The sequence below is a fragment of the Crocodylus porosus genome, unplaced genomic scaffold (genome assembly GCF_001723895.1).
Source record: "Crocodylus porosus isolate Cpor-Errol unplaced genomic scaffold, CroPor_comp1, whole genome shotgun sequence".
Classification (NCBI taxonomy): Eukaryota; Metazoa; Chordata; order Crocodylia; family Crocodylidae; genus Crocodylus; species Crocodylus porosus.
Genome location: NW_017728921.1, coordinates 24,035,510 through 24,059,606, shown reverse-complemented (window position 1 = coordinate 24,059,606; position 24,097 = coordinate 24,035,510). Strand labels below are relative to the sequence as shown.

Genomic DNA, 24,097 nt, shown 5'->3' with positions numbered 1-24,097 from the left:
CAGACTCTTCTCCAGGCTCACCGCCTACAGCAGGCTTGTCCAACATACAGCCCGCAGGCCGCCATGCAACCTACCAAGCTGTTTTCTGAGGCTGGCGGTGCTGTGATGGGAAATGAAAGTAAACACTGTTTACTTTCAGTCCCGCCCCTTGTCCCTCCCCCAGCCCTTCAGGAGCTTCCTAGTGGCTGCTGAAGGGCTGGGGAAGGGACAAGGTTCCCACATGCACTGCATCAGCTTAACATTGCCGACGCGGTGTGTGGGAAGAGGAGTAGCCGTGTGCTGCTTGGGACAGGATGAGCCCAGCCGAAGCAGCAGGGGCTCAGCGGCATTTTCCCCCTACCTGCGCTGGTGGGTCCTGAGCGGCACACGGCTCCGCCGCCACCTCTGCTGGCTGGTGCCAACCCGGGAGGGTCGTTCCCATCCCGAGCAGCACGCAGCTGAAGCCGGACTCCCACTGAACTACATTCATACCCCGTGGGAATAATCACAATTCAGCAAAATGGGCAGCAAGGAAAAGCCAGAGTTTTAAGTGTGCACCCTAAAAAAGACCATGAAAGAGTCAGAAGCACAACCGTAGAACCAGGACAGCTATCCGGTGATGGCAGTCTAGTAGGCATGATGGGAATCCTCTACCCTCATGAGATTTAGGAAAGCAAGAGGACATTAGAGCAACACGTAGGCAGAGACTGTGGGGCCTTGGAGCCATGTTAATAAGTGAGGACAACTGTGTTCCCACTCTGGTCAGTGACTAATTGTGGGTACATCTTCACTAGCTTCAAGCCACTCAAACCTGCTGCCAAAAAATAAGTCCTTCCTACCCACTTACACTTTACCTGCTCTGAACTGGAAATGAGGCAGTGAGGGCCTTTCTAGGGTGGTCCAAGGACAGTAGAATCAGATCACACACAGAGAGTGAGAGATGTTCCCAGACTGTCCTCATCACAATACTTCTGAAAAGCAGGGATATCCTGAGGTTCATTTAATGTTTGTAAAATGCTTGGAGAGCCCCACATAGATGCACTGCATAGAAATGCAAAATATATTTTGACTTATTGGTTGGCATCTTGGGCTGAGATTTTCAAAGCTGAGTCAAAAGGCCAACTTCTATTAAAATGAATGGGATTTAAAGGGCTCCAAAGCTTTTATGACAACTTTGTAACATGCCTATCCACCCCTTTTTGCAAATCTCAGCCATAGTTTGGAAGCTCAGCCAAAGAACAGAAGAAGTGCCACACTTGGTCATATAGCCCATGGTCCATCTAGCTCAGTATCCTGTCCTGAACAGTGGCAGAGGTGGATGCTATAGAGGGAGAGTTTTGAACTGGTTAGACCCATTTCATTGTCACTTCCTGCAACTTCATTGGTGTCAAAGGTCACATGAGATCATTTCCTAATGTGATACCACTTCCTGTGAGGTCTTTGAATATGACTCGCCAGCCCACTGAGTGATAAAAAGTTCATGATCCGGCTCCACATTAAAAAGGCTGGACATCCCTAGCCTAGAGCCTCACGTCCCTCCTGCTCACTTTCCTGCGCAAACTCCCACACTAACTCGCACACCGGGCCCAGAGTCCACCTGTTTGCGTGCCCTGTTCACGCAGCTCCGGTCACGTGGCTCCCTGAGGGGCTTGGCCAAGGAGCTGGAGGGCATGACCCCTCTTGGCTCCTCTCGGCTGCCTCCCGCAGCTGCCTAGCACGCACCCACTGCAGGCCCCGCCTACCTCCCAGCTGCGCTGGGGGTCTGGGTTGGGGTCTGCCAGGTGTCTGCTGGGGGTCCTGAGATTTCTAGGCTCATGGGGGTGCAATGGGCTTCTGCCTGTATGTCTCACTCTGGAGCCTGGCCAAAACCACAGCTTCTGCCATTGGTGGACCCTTTTAAAACATGCACATGCTGTGGACTCACCCCCAGCACCACCCCACTGCAGCTGGGGGTCCCCATCCTGCCAGAGAAGGGGGCAGGGAAATGCCCCCCCATCCCTCACTGTCACATGCACTGGGGGGATTAGTTGCATGGCTCCCTGGGGGGCTGGGCCAAGTAGGAGCAGGGAAAGGGGTGGCATGACCCTCCTGGGCTCCTCTCAGCTGCCTAGCACCCAGCACTGCCAGCACCTGTCCCACCAACTCCAGCAGTGCACCCCAAGTGAGAAGGACATGCCAGGGGTGGCTCCAGCAGTGAACAGCCCCAGCTCCTCCCTAAAGTGGGCCATTGCCTGGGTGGCTAGGCACCGTGCCTCCGTGCCCCAGAACACCACAGGCAGCCAGACCAGCTCACCCTAGGCAGGGACTAAATCTGACCTCCGGGAGTGCCAGCCATGCCCATCCATTAAGCCCCACATAGGGAGGGGGTCAGCGGAAGAAGGGGCTGCCATGGCCACCCATGTCTGCACCAGCTCACCCACCTGCCCCTGGGCTGCCTTCCAGGAGCCAGGGGCCCCACACACAGGCTTGAACCCTCCCCTTCCCTCCCCACTGGAGTTTCCCCCTGCAACATGCAGGGAGGCAGGAGGGAGTTCAGGACTTTACTGAGTGGCCCCCAAGCTCCCAACTAGGCAGCCAGGGACCTGTCACATGCAGAGAAACTTGTCAATGGCAGCAGTGATCTCCTTGGCCACAGGGGTCAAGGATTCATAGCATAGGCAGAGATACCCCTCCAGGCAGCAGTGCACATTGTAGGGAAGCATGGGCTTGCCTGTGATGCCGTCGAAACTCAGGGCTCTGGTGCCATGTTCTCAGCCATGCCCAAGGCACCATGGTGATCAGCAGCAGCATGGCATAGTGGGTGGGGCACCCCCGGTGCATTCAAAACAGCTCAGCACGGCATGCCCGGGTGGCTGACCAGGGCCACACTTGGAGCGGAGGCTGCTTCAGGCCAGGGAAGCATGTGACCAGGGAACATGGCATGGGGCAGCCTTTTAAATAGTGGCCCTAGCACCTGGGCAGCTGCAGTCAGAGCCTGCAGCTCCCCCCGGCTGCTGCAGAGACAGAGAAGGGCAGAAGCAGCCCTGGACCTGACTACTATCAGGCACCAATCTGCACCTGACAGGCTGGCTGCAGCTTTCCTCACAGCTAATCTAGGATCACTGTCTCTTCAAGCAGTGAGGAAGGCTGCAGCCAGAACTGCTTTCCTCAGCACATGGCTCTGTACCCACCCAGGCACTGGAGGTCTCGAATGCAGGCCCAACACGATCACATATAAAGGTTATATACTCTCTGGTTACCACCACTTTAACCAGTAAAGTTGATCTGGAATTGACTTTTATGGGGAGTTTGCCCTTCACCATCACAACTGGAGAAAAACTTGCATGGGCAGGTAGGTTTAGCATTCTGTTGTAAAGGCCACAAGGCTGGGGCTAATGCTTATCTCCATTAGCAGGGATCTCCCAACCTCCCCTCACCTCTTTCCAAGGAAAACCCTGTGGAAATCACGGTGCACGCAGTTTGTAACCCTTGCAGACAGGAAGCGTGCTTGGGTTGTCAGTTCAGAAACAAGAAGGCAGTTTGCAGTAGGTCAGCAGAGCTAATGGAAAGTTGGAAAAAGAAGATGGTTGGGGCACCACCATATCTGACTAACTACCCCAACACAACCCAGACAAACCGCTTGGGTTGTAGACAGTTTTATTTATAAAATAGCTGCAAATATTGTACATTTCCTCCAGAGAACATTCAGCTGCCCTTCCTGCATCTCTGGTCCTTGTGTCCTTCACCCCCACTGAAGGTTGGCTGGGATTGGCCAGCCTCCAGGAGGTGGGGCCTGAAGGGATGGGGGAAGGTCTTGTATTGGAGGCCAGCCAGGTGGGTACTGAAACACAGATGGTTTCTCAGGCAGAGGGCTGGCAGGGAAGGAAATAAAAACAAGCATTAGATTCAGTTTCAGCTGTGCAGAGCCATGGCGATATTCGCTGGCCATGATAGCCACCCCTTTCTCAGCACAGTTTTTCAGTGTTCACCTCCCCCACCCCAAACATTTCTCTGGCCAAGTGAGAGGCCACAGGTCATCCCTGTACAAAGGCTTCTGGGAAAGTGGGTACAAGTCTTGTTAGATCAAAGCCTGTGACTTAGAAGGTGGGGGGGGTGTCACAGGGAACAGTTTGTTGGGGAACAGAAAAACGAGGAGAGAGTAGATGCTGGAACACTTCACAACTACGGATGATGCGAGAAGGCAGTGTTCATCTCTGTCCACTCACAAAGGTTTGTGAGCCGAGACCAGTAAGTATGATGGAGTTTTGACAAAACCTGATGTTTCCAAAATTTATTTTGGGCCAGCTGTAATTCTGAGCTAGGTAGGCACTGCCAAAAGGGCTGAATATAAAGGAGCTCCCAAGATGCCTGTGGAAGTACCTAATCATGTTATTAGAGAAGGAAGCTGTAGCTGCTTGGGGGCACTGCCTCCTTGTCTAAACGCTGCAGAACTTTTATTCATGTTCTGTGGTCTGGATCAGTGAAGGTCCTCAAGCTCAGTGCATGTGAGTAAAGAATCGCAAAAGCTTCCTAATAGGACATACCCTTTACTCCTCTCCCCCAGAGATCTACCTGGCACTGGTAGCTCAGCCACCATGCCACACAACCATGATGCTGCCCCCTGGAACACAGAGTTTCCTTCCAGTTCAAGTGTGTATCATTTCCCAAAAATGTGCTTGGGAGTGAGAGAGGCATGTTTGTGGTGCTGGGAGACAGGAGCTATCACTGAGGCACCAAACACTTGCCTGACAGGACAAAGATTTGCTCAGTTAACACTGGGCAGCTCCTTAGCCCGAACTCAAAGTGAAGTGGCCTCTCACTCTGGAGAGGATAATCAATCAGTTCGTATGTCAGGGGCCAGACTGATCCAGTGTATTGCTTTGCTCCAGAGGAGTAAAGTTTGGCCACCTAAGTCATAAATTCATGGGCAACCAGCCCCTTCTCCATTAAATTTCCCATCCTAGGAGCAAGAAATATTTGCTCTCCCACACAAGCCCCAACAGCAGCCTTGTGCTGCTTCTTGGAGACCTCTATGTCTGACCCTCATGTATCTCTTTAATTGTTAAGCCAGGACAGACCCAATCAAGTTTTACGTAATGGGATTTATCCAGCAAATCAGCACTACCTCCACTCCTTCAGAGCCCAGATGATGTGCTGAGAGCAGTTATTAATGTTCAGAGGTCTGCTATGCATGCTATCAGAGTGGACTGATCATTTGGCCTAACATTCACATTCCCTGGGTGATTTTTCTGGACTTTGCATGACATTGCTGGGAAATGCTATGTGGATGGTTTTGGCTCGTGCGGGAATGTTGCTTCCATCATATTCAGGCCTTGCCTACATTAGAAAGCTGAAGCTGGGTAAGGACACAGTTGTAGAATGCTGACTGATATACCCGATTCCTGTACTAGGAGGAGGAAAGAGAGACTGCAGCATAAGATATCTTTGTACCAATATAACTGGCTCCACATTAACTGATAGCAACACTGGTGCAAACCCAAGAAGAAAAAAACAAAACCCTCAAAAAACTACCCTGCTCCCCTGACACAGGGGACACAACACTACCAACCCAAGTGCATATACCAGGCCTGATGATCATTCTTAGATTTCCTTCTATCACTGCCTCTATCCAAAGAAAGACACAACCCACCAGGCCCAGGCAGAGAGGATTAGATTTTTCCAATCAGCCCCTCCCTTTAAATCTAGGTTAGAAGGGACTGGATGGCTGTGTATGTGTATATTAGACAAGCTAGTGGACCTTTATCCATTTCTCACAGGATGGAAGGCCATGTGAAAGTAACTCAGCTGAGAGGACCCAGGGTGGCCAAGGGCAGAGCTGCAGACACAGACACTTCAGGTTATGGCCTGAGGCACATTATCTGTGGAGGCTAGAGCTACCTGTACCATGCCTGTGTCAGTGGAGGCAAAAGTACTCAGCTTCCAAAACCTTTTCCATCACTGCTTGAGCTGCTCCTACCTCTAGCTACATTCACAACAGTCAGAGATGGGAGCAGCCCCATTGTGTCTCCTGATGTCATCTCTGCTGGTAGACAGTACCTTCTACCACTTTGTGTCATCTAAAAGGCTTCACAGAAGCAACTGGCCAGGTGAGGCAGGCATGTGGGCAGGGCTATCATTCAAGCTTACACACCCATGAAAGCACTGCTGGATGCTTCCATAGAATATCAGAGCCAAGTGAAAGGATAGATGGAGGAAAATGACTGCTCATCCAGTACCACAAAACAGTTCTGAGTACAAACCACAGCTGAACAGACCCCTACCACACTTGGGATCACCTCTAAAGAATAGTCCCCAGCACACAGTGTAGAGCAGCAGCTTCTTGCCAGGCAAAGCAGAAAGCACAGATGTCCCAGCCAGCAGATCTCAGGGGCTGCAGGGTGTTTTGAAGCTGTTTTAGTAACGGTGAACTAAGCCAAAGGTGGGGTTTGGCTCCTGGGAAGCAGATATACTAGCAGAGCTTCCAGAGACTGAGGTGGGGTAAAAAAAATCAGACACCTGTCACTCCCAGCCCTCTTCCCATCTGTGAGGACTGAGGAGGCAGAATGCTAGTTAGTGATGATTCCACAGAGTCTGGCAAAGCTCTGAAAGGATCCCTGAGCAGGGCGAATGTAATGGAGTAGATGCTCTGCATGGGTATCAAGGTTATCGACTGTAACCGTACTCTGCTGCAGGGCTAAGAGCAGCTGAGCTGATGGGTGGAATAAATGGGAAACAGCAAGCCTAGCGATACTCCAGAAGGAAGATTGAGCCCAAACCAACGCAGGAAGGACAGAAGCATGGAGATGAGAACAAAAGGGAGATTTGGCGCCTGACCAAGTGTCATCCAATTAAGCCTGCGGCACAGTCAGGTGAGTGCAAAGACAGCAGGCACTATCAGGCTTTCAGAGAGCCACTGGGAGGAGCTGATCCCCCTTCCTTGCAAGCACACCAAAAGGCAGGCACTGGCAGAGCTGTGCAAATAGGACAGGCAGAGGGTGGGGAAGCTGTCCTGGAGATGGGGTAACTGGGCAGTCCCTGACTGAGTGTTAATGACACTGAGCACTTCCTTGGCATTTTCCACCAAGACAACTCCAAGCACCTTCCACCAAGGAGAGAAGTTTCACTTTCTCTGCTTCAGAGAGGGAAACTGAGGCACAAAGAAAGCAAGGCCCAGATTTTCAGTTGGGCATGCAGAGACAAGTTTCTATGCTCTTCTGATGTATGCATGCAAGTATGATGCACACATCAAGCGTGCATTCACAACTCTGAAGCCTGCAACTTTCAAAGGCTCTAAGTCAGTAGCTGTGCCTCCTGATTCTGCATCCCCAGGGTCCTTCAGGACTGGGGGAGGCAAGAAAGCAAAAGAGCCCTATTCACTCTCCTCAGAAGAATGGCTTCTAGCTGCACATACCTGTTACTCTGAGCCAAGCTCAGCCTCTTTGCTCTCTTCTCTAGCCACTCCTCGATTGTACCAACTGGGACATCTGCTCCTTCCTGCTGCTGCTCCTTTGATCTCCGCTCCTCTGTTTGAGGGGAGAGAAGGCAAGAGGGGATCCATCAGAGCCAGCACTACAATCCTTTCACTCCATTTAACACACTGCTCATTACCCTTCAGCTATTTTCTTGCAGTCAATAGTTTTTCCAATGGAATTTGGCCCATGGCAGGCCCTCCTCCTCCACTGCACACCTGCCATTGGACGCTTGACTTCCCCAGGGCCAGGGCCAGGAGCACAAGCCAATTCTGATTACCTGCACAGCAAGCAGAGGAGCGGGTCAGGCACCTACTGAGACAACCTGGCCCCCTCCCCACTCTGGGAGATTGGCTTTGACCTCTCCTGCAGCATTTACTGTCTGCTGGCCCAGGGCCTAGAAAAGCTTCCAGAGAACTGTTCCTCTGCCTGGCAGGGAAGTAACCAGCCACCTCTGCTCCAGCTAGCTGGTTATGAAGAGGGAGTTTCTACAAGTCAGTGTGGAGCTGGCATGAGTTTCAGAGGTCCAGAGGGCACCTGTGTGAGAGGGAGAGACTAGGCTTTGAGGAAGCCTAACGAGAACACTAGCAGAGTTTGTTCTCAGGGTGGTTGCTGCTCAATGCTTTCCAATCCCAGCTGCTTACAGGACAGAGACTTGTTTGACCAGTGATTAGTCCAGGCTAACATCCTATCTGGATATATCAGTGCCAACCCAGCAGGGCCAGGAGTGGTAAAACTAAACTGGAGCTTCCATTTTGCATAGCCAAGGGGGAGATGGTAACTATGTCCCCTTCTTGCACACTATGAATGACTCATGACCCCGGTGGCTGGGGGGGACACAGTGGCAGCAGGAGCGTGGCGGCAGGAGCTGGGGAGCTCCCACAACCTGTCGGTGGCCGGTGGGGAGGCGAGTGCCAACCAAGGGTCGGCGACCATCTTCAGCCACCACTGGCAGCATCAGAAGTGGCCAGCAGGGATTGCAGACCACCCGCAGACACCACTGGCACTCTGGCATCGGGGTGGCGACTGCCTGCCTGCCTTTTTGTAGTGGTTGCACCGCCATGCACAGGGGGTGCACCTGCACCCATGTGCACCCCCTACGCATCGCCTCTGTCGCACACCTTTAAATCTCAGAGCTGTCAGGTGCCAGTTCAGCCCCTGACTAAAAATGCAGCAACCACAGGTCTGCTCTAAATTAGTCAGGTAACAGGCCTCCCAAATCACCACAGTGCAATGGCATCCAGGCGCACACACTTCTTGCAGCCTGTCCCCTAGGTAGCAACTGTGACCTCTGACAGCCAAAGAATTCTCAGTTGTCCCAGTCAGAGTAGCTCTATGGTCCCTGTGTACCCAGATGAGGCCATGATCTAACTAATACCACAATCACATGCCTCCCCAGACGCATATCAGACACAATCAGCAAACAAGACATTCAGAGCTATGTTAAGTCCACAATACACTTCCTTTAGAAGGAAATGCAACTACTTAAAAAACTGTATGATATTAACAAAGGAACCTCCTCACCCTCCTGGAATATTCAAATCCTTGGGAGCTGGTCACTTCTGAACAACCTTCCCTTCCCTACCCTACACCACCCAGAAATCATTTGCCCAGGGATCACCCTTCCAGGGACAGCTGCCCTAAGCCACTTTCTGCGAGGAGCCTGCTCAGCACCCAAAACATCACACGTCACACTCTTAGGGAAAATATTATACATTTCCAGACAGAGTGTGAAATTAATATCATTCGGGCAGAATGAAGGATTGCTCCATCCTAACTGTGGCAACCAATTATTCATCTGCCTGTTGAATATTAATGAGGACAGCAGAAACGTGCTACACAATGAGCAGCAGAAGATGGATAATTTGTCTTCTGGCCTTTTCACCTGGTGCTGCTGGGAGAAGCTGGCAGTGTATTTGCTGCCTCTACCACAGAGGCCTGGTTCGATCCCAAAGCATATGTGCTGCTTGGGAATCCACAGCCAAGGACCTTCACTGCATGAAAGGCAGCTCATCAAGTCTCCTGTCCTCCTTGGATTCTCAGTTTTGAAAACCACCCAGCACTGGTCCCAAACTGGAAGGGACATGCAGAGGGTGTCTAGACTAACAGAAAGGGCACTGGAGTGGGACTTAGGAGAGCTAGGTACAATTTCCAATTCAGCTACAGTCACAAAGGAGGTCTATGGGCAAGCTGCTTAATCTCAGTTTACCTCAGTTTCTCCCCTCTGTAGATCAAGTATTGGTCCTCTGACCTTGTAGTGAGACTTGGAGGGTCATCTACCAGTGACTGCAAGGTACTTAGGACAGTGAAGACAGCCACACAAATACCTAGACACAGATTAGGTTGGGGCTTCCCTTTTACGCCACCCCATCAGTAGGGCAATGCCGGGCAGGAGAGTGCCCTACCACTCAGGCTGCTCAATATTTAGCCATGAGGGTAGCACAAACCAGGCTCAACTGTCTCAATAACACACTGCAGCTCCATTAAGACTGGGGGGGGGGGGAAGGAACCAGTGGGCAGAACCTCACAAACCTTGGGGGTCAGACCCTGCTCTCCATAATCCCCCCTTGTGACCCCAGGGGCACTGGAAACAACTATCAATTTTACACCAATTTAAATAAACTCACTAACAATCCACTAGTCCCTCTTACTCAGCTTCCCTCTGTAAGTCCCACTCCCACCTGCGCCACTCAGAAATTATCCAAGATATCAGGGGATTCAAGATACTCCTGAGACTTTGGATGGATTTTTTTCCAGATCTCCATTTTTATTCTGAAAGCAAACTTCCTAGCCCTTCTTTCTCAATAAGTGAGCACACTTCCAGACTGCAGAAACAGCCAGACAGTGCAAGTGCCATCCTCATCCTTCTCACTGGGGTGTTTGCTTCAAAGCCTAATTACAGCCAATTAAAGACTGGCTGTAGTCAGAAAAGAGCCCCTCTAATGACACTGGAGTGGGAATCTAGATTTACCTTCTGTCTTCCCAAATGACTTCCAAAGAAAATTTGGTCCTTTAAAAAAAAAAAAAAAAAGTTTTACATGAATCAAGCACCAGGCTTGCAAACCCCGATGCCCAAAAGAGAGAGCCAGGCTGAGGTCTTTTGGAATCTTGTATCTTCACGTGTTACAAAGAAATATGGGCCAGAACCAACCTCTCAGAGCATCCCAGACCACCAGGCAAGCTCTGGGTCTGAACTCTGCTGTTAAGAATCCCTCTCTGAGCAGAAAGACTTTTCCATCAGAACTTGTCCCACATACTGCAGATGAAGCATAAGGTTAGAAGCAAAGCCAGGCAGTGTTCAGTGAACCTGCTGCATTCCTATCTAAAGAGAAATGGATGATGACTTACTCTCATCATGGTGGTATTGGCTGTCTGGGTTTAATGAGAGGGACTGGTTTGTGTCGATACTATAAGCAAACTGACTCAGAGCAGCAAGGAACCAATAAGTTTGAGCAAGAAGATGCCAATTTTACAGTGACTTCTCCTGACACGACCATATTTAAAATGACAATGTAAGTGTCTTGCTGATGATGAATGACGCAGCAGGTCCAGCCAGCTAATGCCTTGGTGCTGTATAACTGGGAATACTACTCCCCTCCCTAGTCATGGAGGAAACTATTGTGACTGTAAATGCACATTTGAGTGGCAGCAGCAAAGTGGCTTAAACCAGCTGGTCCTGATTCCAAAGCTACTATAATGAATGGTGTGGCAAATTTCCCACTTGCCTACAAAACGTAATGCACACACACAAGACACCCACTACAATTAACATATTCAGATTTTTAAAATATCCCCTTTAATTCTAGCACCATGTATCATTACTTGGTGAAACCTGCTGCCATGTGATTATTGAAGCTAAGTGGGTAACTGGATTCAACAATCACTCATACATAAGCCAAACACTAACAAGGCTTAGGAGAAAACTTCCCCTAGGGGCAGCTTTATCCATATTGCCAGGTTTTGCACATTTTTTGAAGCACAGGGCCCTGGCCACTACAGAAGACAAAAGCCTAGACAAGATGGAACATGGGTCCATTCCAGCCTGGCATGTTGCTATGCCCCATATATAGCCTAGCTAAGGAGAGCAGAGCTAGGCAGCTCCAAGATTGTTTTTATCACACTGGGGGCAAAGAATAATCACATGCAACAACTGCAGTTTCTGTATTTGTCACACAGACTGGAAAATGCTGTGGAGCTTTTTGCTTCTCTCATACCTTGCTCAGTGCCTTACAGGCAGGCCGCTTCATGCTGTGACCCAGCCAAAAAGCAGAGCTAGGACTGTACCCCACTGGAAGCAGGGAATGACTCCATAAGCAGCATACTGAGTCAGGATCACTGATCCATCCAATCCCATATCACATCTCTGGCAGTGTCTCACAGTGCTGAAGTACCAAGGCTGTGTTCTAATAGACAGCTAAAACTCTTTACAGAGGCTTTTTGGACCAACTGTTCCTGAGGGAGCCATCTAACTCCCCAAGTGACTAACACAGCCTGTCTCATTTCATGCCACCACAAGAGGCACTCCCAAATCTTGGCCAAGTTTCACGGGTCATGGAAGGTACCGTGTATATCTAGCTAAGTACTGTTTATTCCTTCTAGAGCTCTGCAGTGAGTGAGGGGGTAGGGTTAACCTGATTTTCACCCGTGTGTCTAAAATTGTGTCCCCCCATTCTGAAGCCCAGCTACAGATTATGCCTCTGATGTCCTGACTCCTGCATGATGACTGCATGCTGGGTATCTTCTGCCTAGTGATCCTATCCATGTTACTGACCCCCTGCCTCTCTTCCCTTCACAACCTTAAAAACATCTCCATCAAGTCCCTTCAGCCCTGCTGAGGCTCAGTGACCCTGGATTTTGAGCCCTGACTGTGGTGCACACTCTTGCTTATGCAAGTGGCCTGTACTCTCCTAAGGATTCCTGCTGATGACAATGGAACTCCTCTGCCCTGCACTCAGACTGCACTGCTCCCTTCAGTGCATGTGTGGAGGTCTCAGAGCCCAGCTTCAGTGTATGAGTGGAGCCCAGTCATCTAGGCTAGATGCTCTGTGAACAGGAACCTTAGAATCTTAATGAAGACTTCATACTTATAAGGCAAAAGGAGTTCTGCAGGACCTAGCTCTCTTGCAGGCCAATTTCCCCCCCTCAGCAGCCAACCTATTTGACACAAAATCACTGCCAATAACAAGAGTAACCAGGAAACATGTTTACCAGGGTCTGGAACAACAAGCCAGATTCCTGCCCATGCCTCAACTCCACTGTGAAGAATGCTTGGTCCTACTATAAACAACCTGAAATGGCAGAAGTTGTACAAGTCCTACCAAACACCATGACTTCCTTACCAGCCCCAGGGGAATCCAGCGCCCAGGGCTGTGCACCTAAAAGGACACTGATAGGCCCTGATCAGGCAGGCAGGAGCAGAGGAAATAGGCAACAGGATGGCAAGATAGGTATTTCCTTTCCAAGGAGGGTGGCGGTGGCAGCAGAGACGGCTGGAGTGTTCCATCTCCCATGTGGCCCAACTGGAAGGATTTGTATTGACTGCCAGCTTTGTTCAGCTATCGATCTGCAGAGAAGCCTCAGGCACTCGCAGACTGACTCAGCAACAGCAAAGCCTCAGACAGCTTAGTGGTGTTTCACTCTGTGCTGCTCCTTTGAATCCATAGCAGCTTCCTTTCTCTCAAACAGATCCCAACAATAGATCAAGGTCCTGAAACATATACCCCCATTTTAACATTCTCTCTCTCCCTCTGCTTTTCTGAATGCTTATAACTGTACAAGCAACATTCAGCATCAGTTGGAAGCATAGGGAAATGACCCATTTTGAAGAGGTCCCTGATGTTGGACCCCTGGGTTCTCTTAACCCCAGGAAGAGACCTAACCATCCTCCCTTTCCTTTCTGACTAGATGGGAAGAGTCCTACACTTTCTGTTCACAAATGATCACAGTATGGATGAAAACCACTGCCTCCCTCACAGGCAAACAAGGAGAGCAGCCCACATGCATGCAAACCTCAGCCCCATCCCAAACTCCGTTACCCCACAAGGGAGAAACCCTGGATCATTTCTGAAGCCAGGACCCTGTGCACTCTTCATAGGGTGACCCAGCTGGCCAAAGGCAAAGCTGGCACAGGGACCAGAGAAACGGTGCTCCTGTAATTGTATAAGACAATGTTAGGGAAAACTCATGTGAAAGTATGAGTTTGGGGGATGTGATGTATTGGTGCCCCCTGCTGGCAACAACTCATTATATAGCTACCTAAAAAACCCGGGGGACACAGATAACCCAGTCCATGTTGTAGCTCTGAACAGTAACATACAGCAACTGTATTCCTTAGGTCTTCACTTGTACAAGGAGATCAAAAGCAGGATCCACACAGAAGATTACTGCATGTACACTACTGCTAAAGCTCAGATGGTAAAAAGGAAAAAAGGGGAGGGAGCGAGCTGGCAGGATCCACACTCCTTTTGCTGCACAGCCATTCTATGGAGACAACATTGTACATTGATTACCACTATACAATTGATCCTGAGCACCTCCTTATGTCCCACCACACTCTGCAGCCAGCATTCACATTCTCTCTGAGACATCAATAAGTATTTTCTTGTTTCTGTCTCCACTCACCATGCACCTGTGCACTCAGTCTCTCCAGGTCCATCTCGGTCATGTGGGAGAATCTACAGTTGGATCCAAAATCGCACTGGCCTGGAAGGAGAGCCAAACACAGCTATATCAGAACAGCAGGCACTGTGCATGGGGCAAGTTTTCCCCTATGCACTGGGGCACACAAACCCACTTTCATCCTCCATGTATAAATACACATATGAGGACATATATGTATGTCCACCAGCTCTACAGTACCATTTGCTAGGTGCACAGATGTCAGGGCTCCCCCAAAGCAGCACTGAGCTGGCTGGCAAAGGGATTTGCTAAACTAGAACATCCTAGTTATTACTGCATGGAAAGTCACCAGACAAAGGACTAACCTGTTTGTAGAAATTTCCTGCAGGGCTTTTTGCTCTGCTCCTCCTGCAGAATAGCAGCAGCATCTGAGGGAAAATAAGAAACTGGGAAGATTAGTGCCATCTCACCCCAAAAACCACATGCCTGCCAGCCCACTGGTGAAAGGCCATTTTGAACAAGAGATACTGTGTCATTCCAAGATAGTACACAGGGCAGCTGCTTTGTGAGTGGCCATTACACACAAGAGGTGTGAGCATAGCCAAGGAGAGCTTGGTGGACTATCGAAACCAGTGACTGATGTATTCCTCATTTGCAGTCCTTGCTTTTGGTCTTCACTAGCTGTGGAAAAATCAGCTTGCTTTCTTTCTGCTTTGAATTTCTTTCCCAGCCAGGCAACAGAAATCAAGTGTGGGACCAAAACAACGAGTCTCTGCAATGTTCCTGTATGGGAGAGTCAGCTCAGCTCAGTGGCATCTGGGGCTGTTCAACAGTTCTGAAAGCCAGACCCCCTGGATCTCTTGTCAAGGGTCCACTGCATAAAACTAAAAATGGGGGCCTTAATTTCTACCAAGATTTTTTCCTAAAGAAAACTAGGAGGGAATAGACACCAAGTTCAGGGTGGAGGAGGCAACTCCCATAGCTTTCAGTGGAAGTTGTACCAGTTAATGTTGGGTACCATTAGGAACTGCAGTCTCTTCCTAGCCAAGGGGAAGGTGAATGCTGTGAATCAGTACAGGTCATGGGATACAGCTGCATAAAGAGAGCCTAAAACTGAATGAACATGCAGCTTGCCCTACCCACCATTAACCCCTTCGGGGGAGGAATCATCAGTCTGTCAGCAGCAGAGTCACCTACATTTCCACAGACCAAACCTTGTTCCCACTGATGGCCCTTCAGGGCTGTCCTGTGCCAATTTCAGCCAGAAAAGCTCTTTGCCCACCCAAGCCAGACAAACTCCTGGCCAAGAGAAGTATCCTGAATGTCTCAAAAACACTAGGTCTTCTCCTGGACTAGAGCAAAGTCACCTGTCCAACTCTCTGAGCTCACAGCTCCATAAGCCCCTGAATTCTCTTCCTTTCCCACCTCCTCCATGACTGAGGTTGGCCTAGCTCCATCCCTGCAATGTTCCTGGTGGTCACTTCTGCCTTGACCGCTCTCCTGCTGGAAACCCTATCCTGGCAATCACACCCTAGAGTTCTCAATCCCTGCCCTGTGCAGGTAGTGTTTTACATTCTCACACATACAGCTGCACTCCTCTACGCTGTTCTCTCCAGTATCCCCTGCCTTCCCAGTCAAAATATAGTTCAAAATAGCCCTCCTGGTCTTCAAAAGCTGCTTAATCCCCTCCTAGAACTTGCTCTCTTGGTTTTTCTAATGCTTTCTTTGCAGCTCCTACCACCTGTAATTGCTCTCCTGGTTCTTTCCAGCTCACTTCAAATCACAAACTGACATCTATGATTCCCTCCTCCCACCCCAAGCACATGGTGCTTGTGCCTCTGGAATAATCTGGCAGTCCTACAATCAAGTCAGAATTGCTCCTTGTGACAAAATGGTACAAATGGTACCCTACACAGATGACCAGTGTTGATCCAGACTCATTTATCCCTGCTACTCTCCCACCCATGACCCACCTGCCTGTGGAGGTTTTGCACAACTGGCAGCACCCACCTCGGAACAGATCATACCACACCTTCTTGGCTCGCAGGTGCTGTACCCCATTCAGGTGTTTCTTCCTGTTGTGCAGGTTGTCTTGAAAGGACCGGTCACAGTAATCACAGAAGTACCTTTTACCCATTTATCCATCAGCAGATGCATCCACGTCACTGTTTCCTGCAAGACAGCACCAGACAAAGCCCGAGTTCCCTGCAGTGCCCACTCTCAGCAGTAGGCAAGCACACTCTAGTGATTCACAGGTGTACAGCTCTGGCAGCCAATGGATAGTATCTTGAATCCTTTCAAGCTCAGTTGGGAGGATGGGGGTGGACAGAGAGGAAGGGGTGAGACCAGCTAATTTATACTATTGCCTGACAACACTGAGTCTGCTGGATCCTGCTCTACATTGCCCTGTGGGAGAAAAGGCTTCAATTTATATCCAGCCTCTTACTCCACAAAACGGGAGTAGTCCAGAATTTGCCTGTTGTTTCTTGACTGGGAGTCCAGATCATCCAAAGCAGGGATATCAGACAACTCCACAACCTGCACAGGAAGGGAATGGAGACCCTGTGTTTTTGCTAATGAAGATATCCCTGCCAAGGTGCACAAGGGGGAGGAAGGCAGTCCAAGAACAACTGTTTTAGATGACAAAGGGCTGGTATTGCTCAATCCTGCATGCATCTATTGAGAGCTTAGTATTGCTTTACAAATGCTAACTGCAATGACAGAATTGCTTTGTCCTTACCCTTTCTTCCACCCTCCATGCCACCAACCTACTCTTCTTCAATGGATTCCTCTCTTCCTACTTCAAAATAAATACAGGAAGGATGTGCCCCTTCATTCCCCTGGACACTGCTCTGACAGTGAATAAAGTTGGACAAGCCCATGGTTAAGTGAGAAAAGCATCTTTGTTGGTGGGATTCTAAGAAACCATCAGAAGCAGTCAGGCATCACCCTGCTCTGTCCCTTCACATACTCTGCTACAGAAGAAATGCCTGCTGTGGGAAGGGGCATGTCTCTAGCCTTGAGATTTTGTGCTGAGGATCAGCCCACAGCCAGCCCTTAGAAGAATCAAAATATGAGGACAGTCCTTGGGTGTCTGCTTTACATCTGGGTACACATTAGCACCAGGGGCAGCCCTAAATTGTGGGGGTGAAAAGGTGGCTTGCAGTTTCACATGTGCCTCTCTCCAGGTCCCCTGTGCTGTATTTTATGCTGCTTACAAAACCTTGGCCCCTGGCTGCAGAAAATTCCCTCTCTTGGAGTATAAAGGATGCCTTATAAATGCTAAAGATGATACATAAACTCTGAAAGTGACAATATAGTTTTGAACAACTTGACAGTGAAGTCTGCAAAAAATAGCGTGAAAACCACCACAAGCAATCAAGACTTATAAATAAGATACACAACATTCTTAGATTCATAGATTGTAAGGGGCTGGAAGGGACCTCACAAGATCATTAGGTCCAGCCCCTCTGCACTAGGCAGGAAAGATAACTGAGGTCAGGTGACCCCAGCAAGGTGACCATCCAGTCTCCTCTTGAAGACTACCAGGGTAGGCGATTGCACCACCTCTGGAGGGAGTTTATTTCACAATCTGGACACCCTAATTGTGAAGAAGGTTTTCCTAGTGTTAAGCCTAAAATGGTCTTCAAGGAGTCTGTGGCCATTACTCCTGGTTTTCCCCAAGGGTGCCCTGGTGAACAGTTGTTTGCCGAGCCCCTCATGTACGCTCCTGATGTAGCAGTAAGCTGCTACCAAGTCCGCTCTCAGTCTTCTTTTTTTAGGCTGAAGAGGCCCAAGTCCCTCAGCCTTTCCTCGTATGGCTTGCCTTGCAAGTCTCTGATCATATGGGTGGCTCTTTTCTGGACTCTCAAGCTTTTCCACATCCTTGTTGAAGTGCAGCACCCAGAACTGGACACAGTACTCCAGCTGCAGTCTCACTAGTGCTAAGTAAAGCGGAAGAATCACTTCCCTGATTTTGCTTGAGATGCATCAATTGATGCATGCCAGAGTACTGTTCGCCCCGCTGGCTGTAGCATCGCACTGACGGTTCATATTCATACTGAGATCTATTATTACCCCAAGGTCCCTTTTAGTCATGGTGCTAGTCAGTTTGGCACCACTGAGCCTGTAAGCATGTGAGGGGTGTTCATCCCCAGGTGGAGCACTTTACACTTTTCCATATTGAACGTAATCTGGTTCTGATCTCCCCAACTTGCCAGCCTGTCTAGGTCGGCCTGTACATCCAGCCTATTTTTGAGCGTAACCATGCTCCCCCATAACTTGGTGATGTCCGCGAACTTCGTCAGTCAGCTCTTCACCCCCACATCCAAATCACTGATAAAGATGCTGAAAAGCACTGGACCAAGCACAGACCTCTGAGGGACATCGCTAGCCACGTCTCGCCAGGGTGACACAGTTCTATTCATTAGAACTCTCTGCGTCCTACCCCACAGCCAGCTTCCTATGCACCCGTCTCACAGTTAGGCCCACAATCCTCCAATTTTCTCATGAGAACATCGTAGGATACCAGATCAAAAGCTTTTGGAAGCCGAGGTATACAAAGTCAACCTCCTCTCTCTTATCCAGGTGGCAAGTTACCTGGTCATAGATGAAATTGGTAAAATAAGACCTGCCCACAGACTCCTTGATTAATCTTTCCAGGATTTTCCCTGGGATAGAAGTTAGATTAATTCTAAGCTTCCCAGGTCCTCTCTCCTCCCCTTCTTGAAAATGGGCACAACATTGGCCCTCTTCCAGTCTTCAGGGAACCTTCCCCGAGTGCCACGAGTTTTGGAAGAGTTTCGCCAGAGGTCCCGTAATGATGTTGGCCAGCTGATAAGGCCCATTCTGAACCTTATCTAGTATGATTTTCCCCTTAGTCCAGTAAAATACCGAAGCAAAGTAGTCATTCAGGAGTTCTGTTTTCTTCTGCATGTCAGTAAGCAGCTGTTCCCCGCCCCCCCTCCCCGAGTTGTTAAGCAGTGACCCCATACTTCCATTTGTTTTCATCCTGTTCCCTACATTTCTAAAGGACTTCTTATTGTCCTTGATTTCCATTGCTAGTTTAAATTCAGTCTTTGGCTTAGCTTTTCTAATCTGCTCCCTACAAGTGCAGGCCATTGTTGTATAGTCCCCTTCTTGGGGACTGTCCCAAGCTTCTATTGGTTGTATGCCTCTTTCTTCTTTTTCAAGAGGACCGTGATATCCCAATTAAGCCAAGAGGGCTTACCAGCCCTCCTGCTACCTTTCCTCCGCATAGGAATAGACTTCTTTTGGGACTCAAGCATCATGTCCTTGAGGAACAACCACTCTTCGTGTACTCCTTTCACCTTTGTTCCTTGGTCCTGTAGTGCTTCCTCTATTGCCCTGAGCCTATTGAAATTTGCTTTTTTGAAATCCAAAACTTTAACCTTGCTAGCTGATTTGCCCACCTTGTGATGGATAGTGAACATGATGGTTTCATGGTCGCTGTCACCCAGGCTACCCACTATATTCAAGTCACTCACCAGATTGTCGCCTTTGGCCAAGACCAAGTCTAGGAGAGCGCATTACCTCTGGTTGGCCCGTGCACTTCTTGAACCAGGTACAGCTCTTCAGGAAGCAATGCAACTGATCCAAATTAGCCAAGTGTTCCTCCCAAGAGATGTCTGGGTAATTGAAGTCACCCATGATGACTATGTCGTGTGCGTGTGCAGCCTCTGCCAGTTTTCAAGAGAACTCCAGATTGAGCTCCTCCCCCTGGTTTGGTGGTCTGTTGTATACACCTACAGTTAGGTCTCTCTCAGCATGGCCCCCCCACCGCTTTCCAACCAGTATTTTGACCCAGAGGGTTGAGCCATTCTTCTTTGGAGCCAATGTCAGCCTCCAAGGAGGTGTACTGGTCCCTCACATAGAGAGCTACATCTCCACCTTTCTTCCCTTATTGGTCCCTTCTGTGCAGGGTGTAGCCTGCATGGAATGAATCATTCCATCCAGGAAGAGTACACACTAACTGCAGGTTCTTCCTCAGCCTGATATAGGCTTTTTAAACCTGAAAGTTTGCTAAAAAAAAAAAATTTCCAACTATTTAGGTGGTCTAATAAAAAAATATCAGATTTACCCAAAGAACCTTGTCTGCCTATGTCGTTAGACCAACATGGCTACAACCTGCACCCCTGACTTATAAATAAAACACACTCAGAATCACTCAGAGCCTCCCTGGAGGTTCTCGAGGGTCAAGAGGAATAACAGCAGCAACAGGAGATCCCTCCAAGAGAAGGTTGGAGCTAGAAAAGAAGCTGTCAAGACTTTTGTGTTAGCCAGCCATCCTGGTGCCTGGTGGAGGGGAATCTTAGTTTCAGAGTCAAGACTGGAAATCTACCAACCTCTAACACCATGAGAAAGGAGAACAGAAACTGTTTTGTTTGTTTCCAATGCAGTGTGTACAGCAAGATCCCTGGAAGTCTGCATGAGCCAAGACACAGATACAAGGGAGTGGGAATCACATACTTTGAAACTCACACCTTAAAGGCAATGTGTTTGGAGAAATTAAATTTAAAATGCCTTTATTTTAAGCAAGTTTCTTTGTTCTCTGGGTGTGTGATGGGAGGTAAAATACTTGGTTGATAAGAATACCCTGATCAGGGCCAGTCATTCTTACCCCCTCTCTCCAAATGCTACTGAAATGCAAACTGTATTAGCCCTGGAGAAATCTGGCTCCTGCTAGTAAGGTACTAATAGTATTGGAGGAACTTGAGTTTCAGTTGTGGGGTGTTCCTGAGCTCAGCAGGACTGAAACTTGAAGTTTTGTTCCTGCAGCCCTGAAAGATCCAACCAACCCTCATGTCATCAGAAATTTTCCAGATTTCCACCATTCTCCTTGATCAACTAGACTTTTTGTAGCCAACTATGGAAACCAGCATTTTGTGCATCTTTGCCACCAGCTGGCTGTTGGAATCCGCATGGGAAAGTTCTCACGGCTTTTTCCAAAGTCAAGGTCCATTGCAGGGTGGTGATAGTTGAGTTTACACTTCCAAATTCCACTGAAGGTTGATTCCATGGATACGCCAGAACCTGACATTAATAGAAAATCTGGCTTGTAGTCACTGGCCTCTGCACTCCCATTTCCACAGAAACAGCTGTCAGATCACAGATAGTGAGCCTGATTCTGTAATGGCTCCAAACATAAGATCTCCATGGGGCTCAATGGAAATTCTGTAGGCAAAAAAAGAGCAGCAGTACCCTTTGGAATGTGAATTTAAGCCCTTTCTTTCCCCTTTTTTTCATTATTCTGATCTCTGTAACTGCAAAAGCTCATTCAAAAAAATAAACAACAACAGAAAAAAAAAAGCGAGAACTCCTGTATGTTTCAGGAAATGTTATTTTCCAATAACTAACTATAGATTCTACGTTCTTTGTGATGCTGATTCCCAAATTCAAGCTACGGGAAAAGAACATAATAAAAATCTATTAGATGGACATCATATATTTCTGGGTGTCTTGTTTTGTCTTCCTAAAGATTGGAACTACAATATTATCTATTTACTTATTTTAAGTCAATTGCCAGGGTTGTTTGTTTGAGCGTAAACAAACATCCACAGTGCCTGTGGCATGTAATCTTCCAAACTGAGCTGGTGGATGGGAATAAAAAAATGTTTCTAGTCAGTTTGCAAGTCACACTAACAAACACATTTTTTGAGTGAAATATGGGCAGAAAATAAATTGTATTATTTTGGGTTAAAGATTCCCTCAGTTTTCATAATCTTGGTTGTTAAGAAAACAAGTAGATGCATCTGCTTAATACGTATTTCTAAATATTTTATATTGATTTAAAATCTCTCTCTCTTGCACATTTAGTTTGTTATTCACCGCTAAATCCATATCAGCAGATCCTCAGCTTGTGTGGTACCAACACCAATTTCAAAGGTTTTTCTACAAGCATAAAGGTTCCTTTGCACAGGTCCAACTGTGAAATCAGGGTTTCATTTCATCACCTTTGCCTTTTACCCCATTATAAAAAAGCAACATGTTTTCACTTAAAAAAAAAGTTTGGAGCAACAGTTTATATGCCATAAATCCAGTGGTTTGGGGCTTTCTAAGTGGACATTTGTTGATTTTTCTTACAGCTGGCAATCCAAAGAGAGAAAAGAAAGCGGTCCAGAAGACGGCATATGCCTGACTTGTTTTTGTCTGGGTGTAACTGTTTTTTGTACTGGACCCTGAAAATTGCTTTGCGGCCTCTCTCTCAATTTCCTGCTTCCTCATAACCCCCGGCTCAGGGCCATTTCAACCACCTTGGGTATCTAGGCAGATGTAAAGTTAAAGCCAAGGATCAAGCTTATGATACCCAGCTGCCTGTTTAAATGTGATCAGATCTCTACGGTAACAGGCAAAACCAGCTGAATCTGCCAACTTCTCTTCATAATGAGAAATGGGCAGATTCCAACTGCATTTACACCAGTGTAATCAGGAGTAACTCCACCAAATTCAGTGGATTTATCTGGCATTACCAGCAGAATTAGGATCAGAATGAAATTCCATGGGAATAATTTACCAACTTATTAGAAAGATTTGCCTTAGAAGAAATATCAGGCAGTTATATTTTAAAAACAATAGCTGAGCTTTTCAAAGCAACTGAAGAGATTCTGACACTTTCCATTATAATTAAATGGAACATGGGTGTCTGCAGAACCTAGGAAACTTTCCAGTCTCAATGTGTATCTGAGTCCTCAGTTCACTCAAAAAGCCCACACTGATTTCAAGGATAACCATACACAAAAGGGGAAAAAAAAAACCCCACACAACAGTCTATACAGCCAGAGCATGCTGGTTCTATTTCTGGATTGCCAACATGAGCAAAATAGAAAGTGAGTGTCAGTTTAAAATGTACTTTAATAAGATTAGCTACTTTTAAAACAGAAATCCTGGTGAAGGGACAGTTTAAATTTAAGATTTATTTTGGTTTCACGTACCCTTTCATAACCTTTTGTATGTTGAAATGTACATCTGTCCCACTGGCGTTTAAATTGTTCACACTACTATGTGTTTGCCTCTCCTGTTAAAAATAACCAGTTTGACATAAAAGAACAGAAGGCAAGTAGGAACTCCTACTCTAACTATATTACAAACCAAGCAGTCTTACCTGCTTCCTGCTACTTTTGAAGTGAATGGCAGAACTTCCACCTATACTTAACACAGAAGCAAAACTGGACTGTAAATATCACTTTTTGTGATTCCACCAGGAGCTCTTGCTCTCTAATGAGATCTGCTTTCACCCTCATGGCAGATCATTAAAAATGGACATGCGTACATAAAGGAGTGAAAAAACAGCAAGAAATATAGAAAGCTAACCAAGTAACCCACCCCTTCACACAGCACTGTTCCAAAGCAATATGTCACTCTAGCACTTTATCCATCACAACCCAGTGGTGTTGTTATGGTGTTTGTAGTTAATGTTCATTCTAAAATTTTGAGACCAAGGATTCCTCAGAGAGAACCTGACAAATTGGAGGACTGGATCAAAAGAAATCTCATGAGTTCAGTAAGGACAAGTGCAAAAGTCTTGCACTTACAACAGAACAATCCCATGCATCAGTACAGGCTGGAGACTGACTAGCTAAGCAGCAGCTCTGCAGAAAAGGACCTGGGGGTTACAATCGACAACAGGCTGAATATGAGCCAACAGTGTGCCCTTGTTGTGAAGAAAGCTAACAGCATACTGGGCTGCAATAGTAGGAGCGTTGCCAGCAGATCAAGGGAAGTGATTCTTCCCCTCTACTCAGCACTGGTGAGACCACATCTGGAGTACTGTGTCCAGTTTTGTGGGGCCCACTGCAGAAAGGATGTGAGCAAATTGGAGTCCAGCAGAGAGCAATGAAAATGGTTAGAAGGCTGGGGGCACAGGAGTCATGAAGAAAGACTGAGGGAACTGGGTTGATCCCAGCCTCTGCCACGGATCTTTGAGAACTCTTGGCGCTCTGGTATAGTGCCCAAAGACTGGAAGAAGGCCAATGTGGTGCCTATCTTCAAGAAAGGGAGGAAAGTGGATCTGGCTAAATATAGGCTCATCAGCC

The 24,097-nt window shown here is 48.0% G+C and overlaps 1 protein-coding gene across 5 annotated transcripts in view; it reads right to left on the bottom strand.

Annotated features, from left to right (window-relative positions):
• Positions 1-3,600: 3,600 nt before the first annotated feature.
• The window catches only part of ZMAT5 (zinc finger matrin-type 5), a 23,653-nt gene continuing 3,156 nt past the window's right edge, over positions 3,601-24,097 (bottom strand). For 2 of the 5 annotated variants that reach the window (XM_019539293.1, XM_019539295.1), the window contains exons 2-7: positions 16,056-16,217; positions 14,411-14,473; positions 14,049-14,129; positions 10,399-10,437; positions 7,370-7,481; positions 3,701-3,830 (exon numbers count right to left, since the gene is read on the bottom strand). In XM_019539293.1, coding sequence (XP_019394838.1) covers positions 3,701-3,830; positions 7,370-7,481; positions 10,399-10,437; positions 14,049-14,129; positions 14,411-14,473; positions 16,056-16,182 — 552 coding nt within the window. In that variant the 5' untranslated portion in view covers positions 16,183-16,217. Of the gene's footprint in view, positions 3,831-7,369; positions 7,482-10,398; positions 10,438-14,048; positions 14,130-14,410; positions 14,474-16,055; positions 16,218-24,097 lie in introns of all 5 variants that reach the window. The other 3 variants (XM_019539294.1, XM_019539296.1, XM_019539297.1) reach the window with 3 other exon arrangements.